Source organism: Pygoscelis adeliae, unplaced genomic scaffold, assembly GCF_000699105.1.
Source record: "Pygoscelis adeliae isolate BGI_AS28 unplaced genomic scaffold, ASM69910v1 Scaffold239, whole genome shotgun sequence".
Classification (NCBI taxonomy): domain Eukaryota; kingdom Metazoa; phylum Chordata; class Aves; order Sphenisciformes; family Spheniscidae; genus Pygoscelis; species Pygoscelis adeliae.
In genome coordinates this window covers 237,825-243,442 of record NW_008825537.1, presented here as the reverse complement: position 1 = coordinate 243,442, position 5,618 = coordinate 237,825, and the positions used below count along the sequence as shown (strand labels likewise).

At 60.1% G+C, this 5,618-nt stretch overlaps 2 protein-coding genes across 2 annotated transcripts in view; one reads left to right on the top strand and one right to left on the bottom strand.

The window, feature by feature from the left end:
- The window catches only part of LOC103923481 (transducin-like enhancer protein 1), a 16,291-nt gene extending 12,885 nt beyond the window's left edge, over window positions 1-3,406 (top strand). The window contains exons 12-17 of the mRNA XM_009331843.1: window positions 293-542; window positions 1,725-1,972; window positions 2,222-2,369; window positions 2,452-2,602; window positions 2,998-3,074; window positions 3,299-3,406. Of these exons, the coding sequence (XP_009330118.1) occupies window positions 293-542; window positions 1,725-1,972; window positions 2,222-2,369; window positions 2,452-2,602; window positions 2,998-3,074; window positions 3,299-3,406 (982 nt within the window). The remainder of the gene's footprint in view (window positions 1-292; window positions 543-1,724; window positions 1,973-2,221; window positions 2,370-2,451; window positions 2,603-2,997; window positions 3,075-3,298) is intronic.
- Window positions 3,407-4,918: 1,512 nt separating this feature from the next.
- Window positions 4,919-5,618, bottom strand: part of LOC103923480 (transducin-like enhancer protein 2) — a 17,797-nt gene continuing 17,097 nt past the window's right edge. Inside the window, exons 15-16 of the mRNA XM_009331841.1 lie at window positions 5,584-5,618; window positions 4,919-5,496 (exon numbers count right to left, since the gene is read on the bottom strand). Of these exons, the coding sequence (XP_009330116.1) occupies window positions 5,389-5,496; window positions 5,584-5,618 (143 nt within the window). The 3' untranslated portion in view covers window positions 4,919-5,388. The remainder of the gene's footprint in view (window positions 5,497-5,583) is intronic.

The following is a 5,618-nucleotide window of genomic DNA, read 5'->3' as shown; positions in this document are numbered from 1 at the left end:
TGCGGTGGGGGCTGTGCTGGGGACAGGGGACCAGGTGTCCTGCAGGGCTTAAGCTGGGAGGCACAGGCGGGCCAGGGCCAGCAGGGATGAGGAGCACAGCCTTGGCGGGGGGCACCCGTTCTGAGCAGCGCCCGGCTGTCGTGTGCCTGGCCAAGCTTCACCAGGTGCCACTCTGCTCACGGCTCTGACTCCAAACCGTGCTGCCTGTGTTGGGCATGCTGGGTCTGACATGGTGCCGGCCGCTCTCCGTGCGGGATCCTCAGATGGTCCTTACTGATCTGTCCTCTTCCAGTGCTTACTCCTTCCATGTCAGCGCCGATGGGCAGATGCAGCCGGTGCCTTTCCCACCCGATGCCCTCATCGGCTCTGGCATCCCCCGCCCAGCACGGCAGCTCCACACCCTGACCCACGGTGAGGTGGTCTGCGCTGTCACCATCAGCAACTCCACGCGACACGTCTACACTGGGGGCAAGGGCTGTGTGAAGGTGTGGGATGTGGGGCAGCCAGGCACCAAGACAGCCGTGGCTCAGCTGGACTGCTTGGTAAGGAGGGGTGCGCCGCCGCCCTGGCACAGCTTGTTTCCCTGTTGCCCTGCACTGTGCCACCACACTATGGTGAAGAGGGGGTCTGGGGTCCCCATCGGGGACCTCAGGGGTGCAGGGGGCATCTGAAAGCAATGATGTGCACTGAGGAGAGTCTCCGTGTGCGTTTCTAAGTGGGGGTGGTGTGGGGCTGCTGGGGAGGGATGGTGGCTCCATGCTGCCAGTGTGCTCCCTGAGCGTCCCAAGCTGTTGGGAGGACTTTTACACCCCCCCACCCCTTGGCACTGCTTCATCTGACAGCACCTGCCCTAAGACAAGCCTTTGCCAGTGTCAACCCCCAGCCAGATACTTCGTACGAGCCAGAATCACATGGGCTGAAGCATCACTCGGATTCAGCTCTGTCCTTGTTTCTGCTTTTGCTTGTGTGAGTCTGGCTGGAGGGAGAACTCCTATTTCTTTTAAAAATAAATGAAATGGACTGTCAGACCACAGCAACTCACCAGAGCCAAACTGGAGGCACAGCTATCACCTGAGAGTATTTTTAACCTGTGTTCTTTGAGGTTTTTTTTTTAAATGGGCTGCTGGAATCAGAGTCCCTGTGCCTGCTTTGAAGAGCCCAAACCCAAGTCCTCTCCTCGACTTGCTGGCCTTGGGGCCTGGGCAGCCTGACAAATGTTATTCCTGGATGGTGCTGACCTTGAAGATACAGATGCATAAACAAGGAAATGACTGAGTCATGATAATTTCAAGCGGCATCAGAAATTCGGGAGCGGGGAAAATGGTGTTTTTTAGTGTGCGGAGCCATGGGCTGTTGCAGCCTTGTTGGAGCTGCCCCCCCAGCTGCCCCTCGTCTCTTCCAGGACTGGCCATGTCTGTCAGGCAGCTGCTGGCAGGGACACTGGGGTGAGGGTGTCCCCAGAGCTGTTCACAGTGCAGTAACAAACTGCGGGGATCCTGTGGGGGCCAGCCAGGGTGACTGCTCTGGGCATGGGACGGGGTGGGCTGCACAGCTGTCCCTGCCCCAGCCCTGCTGCCCCAGGAGGGTGGCTGTGGGTCTGCCCCACTGCTGCTGCTCCTGCCCTCGGGACCTGCTGCTGGCCCTGGAGTGACCAGGCAGTCTAGGATGGGTGCAGAAGGGCTGGAGGGGAAGGGGTTAACAAAGTCCTCCCTCCTGCACCTCAGAACCGTGACAACTACATCCGCTCCTGCAAGCTGCTCCCCGATGGCCGGAGCCTGATCGTGGGGGGGGAGGCCAGCACCCTCTCCATCTGGGACCTGGCGGCCCCCACACCCCGCATCAAGGCCGAGCTCACCTCCTCTGCCCCTGCCTGCTACGCCCTGGCCATCAGCCCCGACGCCAAAGTCTGCTTCTCCTGCTGCAGTGACGGCAACATCGTGGTGTGGGACCTGCAGAACCAGACCCTGGTCAGGTGAGCCCAGTGCAGGGGGCATGTGGGTCGGGCTGCTCGGGGCTCCGCAGGCTGGGAACCACTTGGTCCCCTCCAGGGCATCCCCACCCCTCCCCACGGTCTAACCCTGGCCATGGGACAGTCCCTGTCCTTGCAGCAGGGATCTCCTACTCCTCACTGCCGGGTTCTGGCCTGGCCCATGCTCTGCACTGCAGGCACTGGCAGCCCTGATGGCCGTGCCCTCGCTCTCTCCGTCCCCCTCTTTCCCAGGCAGTTTCAAGGCCACACGGATGGTGCCAGCTGCATCGACATCTCTAACTACGGCACCAAGCTGTGGACAGGGGGGCTGGACAACACAGTGCGGTGCTGGGACCTGCGGGAGGGGCGTCAGCTGCAGCAGCACGACTTCAGCTCTCAGGTAGGGGCTGGGGCTGGCTGGGAGCACCATGGGGCCCGCCGGGCCCTGCCGTGCCGCTGCCTGACCCTGTCTCTCCCCCCAGATCTTCTCCCTGGGGTACTGCCCGACGGGAGAGTGGCTGGCAGTGGGCATGGAGAGCAGCAATGTGGAGATCCTGCACGTGACCAAACCAGACAAGTACCAGCTGCACCTCCACGAGAGCTGCGTCCTCTCCCTCAAATTCGCCTCCTGCGGTAGGCTCACCTGTCCTGGCCCCCTGGCTCTGGAGGCTCTTGGATGCAGTCTCCTCTCCTGGCCTTGTGTCCTAGGGCTTGTTGTGCTGGGGGCAAGTGCTGGCTCCGGTAGCCAGCCCTGTCCTGTGTGGATGCTAGTGCTGTCTCTCAGAGAAGGGGCATCCGTCCCTCCTGGAGCAACACCCGTGGCTGCACTTTCAGCTCTGTTGTCCCAGGACTCCCCTCTGTGTTCCTTAAAACAGCCCCTTGGTTAACAAGTGGCAGAGATGTGGCTTTCCAGTCCCCACCTTGTATTACGCAACCTGGGCACGATTTGCTGCAGGAATCCAGTGGGTGGGTCTGGTTTGGTGACAGGATGGTCTTTGTCCCTTCTGTCCCTCCTGTCCCTCCTACAGGGAAGTGGTTCGTGAGCACCGGGAAGGACAACCTGCTGAATGCCTGGCGGACGCCATACGGAGCCAGCATCTTCCAGGTGTGGGGTGTGCTCAGCTGTTGGGATCAGGACTGGGGGGGATGTTCCTCTGGGTGAGGTTGCCCAGAGCTGGGACTGCCCAGTACAACCCAGCTGTAAATGTATCTTAGCAATAATTGCAGCCTCCCTGGGCACAACTCAGGGCCTCAAGTCCCAAGGGGTGGGACCGGGACCTTGCTCTGGGGCTGCTTCTTGCATTTACCTCCCTGTCCTCCTCTCTCCAGTCAAAGGAAACCTCCTCCGTCCTCAGCTGTGATGTCTCCACAGATGACCAGTTCATCGTGACTGGCTCAGGGGACAAGAAAGCTACAGTTTATGAGGTCATTTACTGAACGCAAGAGAGGTGCCAACTGCGGGGAGGGCCCACGCCATGTGGACAGGCAGACGTGGACAGACGGCTGGACTCTACTTGCCCTGCTGCTGACTTCCCAAAGAACATGCAGCCTGTGGCTGGGGCATCCGAGCTAGAGGAGAGCAGCGAGGTGTGGAGGTGGCCCTGGGACCACGGCCAGGCGTCACACTGGGCTGGGAGGTGGCGGCTGCTACTCACAGTGAATTTCCTGGGGACTTTCTCCTTGTTTTGTTCTTTTTTTGTTGGTTTGTTTCTAAATCGGGACGGGGGGGACGGGGTAGGGTTTTTTGTTTGGGGGCAGTGTGGTTTGGAGGGGGTTTTTTGTTTTGTTTTTAACTTTTTGTTAGGTTTGGATTTTTTTTGTTGTTGTTGAGGCTCTGGGCCAGGCTTGGGAGGATGAGTTCTGTCCTCATCTCCCTCTGTGCCTCCTAGGGTGTATTTAATAATAAAAACAAACAAAAAAGCACAGCTGTGCCCTGTCCTGGGCAGCAGCCTTGGTGCTCTGTGGCTGCAGGATGGAGCCAGGTGAGACTGGGGGAGCCGGGGCTGTACCACTGTCCCCTTTGGCTGCTGTGCCTTGCTGCTCCTTTCCCTTTCCTGCATTGGGACAGGTTTGCTGCCACCCTCTGCTGCAGGTAGGGTGGTGGGGCCTGGTAGCAGGACTGTGCTGCCTGCATTGTCTCCGTTCAGCCCTGCATTGGTCCTGTGCATGGTGCAGGCCGGAGCACTGCTGACCGTGAGGGGAAGGACACGCAGGGGTGGCTGCTGTGCATCCCTGGAGCAGCCTCTGTCACTGCAGGGTGGCGGGGGGAGAGGCCAGTGCTGGAGGAAGCGGTTTTCAAAGGAAATGAGATGTGAGCAGTCGGCGCTGGCTTATCGGTCTGGCTTCCTGCCAGAGCTGCCGTGGGGGAAGCAGGGCTGTTACCGAGAGCCTTGGAGTGCAGCCTGCCGGCAGAGGCCATGGCGAGGGCTAGCAGGGAAGCAGGGTGCTGCCAGCTGCAGCACGGCAGCTGTGATGTGCTCCTGCCTGGAGCCTGGCCTGGAGCTGGGGCTGCTGTGGCAGGCGGACAGCCAGGGCAGGAGTGGCTCTGCCATGGAACAAAGGCTTCTCATGCGCTCCTGGCCGAGGGAGGGCAGGGGACTCTCCTGGACCCCCCAGCTACACTTCACAGCCCAGCCCTTGCCATTGCCCAGGAGTGAGCCCTGCTGGGCAGCGCTGGCTGGGGAAGCCGCAGCTGAGGTGACCCTGGCTCCATACCTGCGAGGGGGTGTGGGATGGGAGCAGCTCCTGCTTCTTTCCCCTGCTGTTGCAGAGCCCTACACCCCAACTACCGTCATGGGAGGGGGCTGAGCCCCCAGCTCCATGGGCACAGCTGCAGGTGCCATTTCAGGGGATCCGGGGGTGGTAGTCAGCTCCCCAGGGAAGGGTTTACATGGGTCTTGCAGCCCACCACCAGACCAGCCACTCTTTTGTTCCTTTTTATTAGTAAGGGATTGAAAACACAGTTAAATACATTTCTTTACTGATAATTTACAGCTGTTTCTGCAGCAGAAAATGGGGGCCATTAAATCAGTAGCAGTATTTCAGGAGCAACACTCTCTCAGCCACTCTTGGCCTCGCCTTGCTGCCCTGCTGGCCCTCCAGCTCCCTGTGCCTCCAGCCCTGATGGACAGAAAGGCTGTAGGATACCTAGACCAGCCCCTGCCTGCTGCCCAGCTTGGGGGGGATGCTGGGCCACAATGAGCGCTCACCTCCAGCTCTTCCCTTCACCTTTGCGACACATCGGGCAGGGAGCAGGGCCAGTGCCCTGGCCTTGTTTTGGCAGCTGAAAGGAGAGGAGGAGGAAGGAGAGCAGGGCTGCGGGATGACTGACCCAGCACGGGAGGCCTCTGCCAGGCCCAGCAGCTTTGGACAAGACCTTGCGCTTCCCTGATGGATGAGGGACAGTGACGGACCAGGCCTCAGTATACCACCTCGTACACTGTGGCCTTCTTGTCGCCAGAGCCCGTAACGATGAATTTGTCATTGACAGAGATGTCACAGCTCAGCACCGACGAGGACTCTTTAGACTGAATGTGAAAGAGGCAGGTGGTGAGGGCAGCACGGGTGGCTGAAGCTGCCCTCATCCCTGTCCCATCCAAATGCCTCCCCCGCACCTGGAAGATGCTGGCTCCATAGGGTGTCCGCCAGG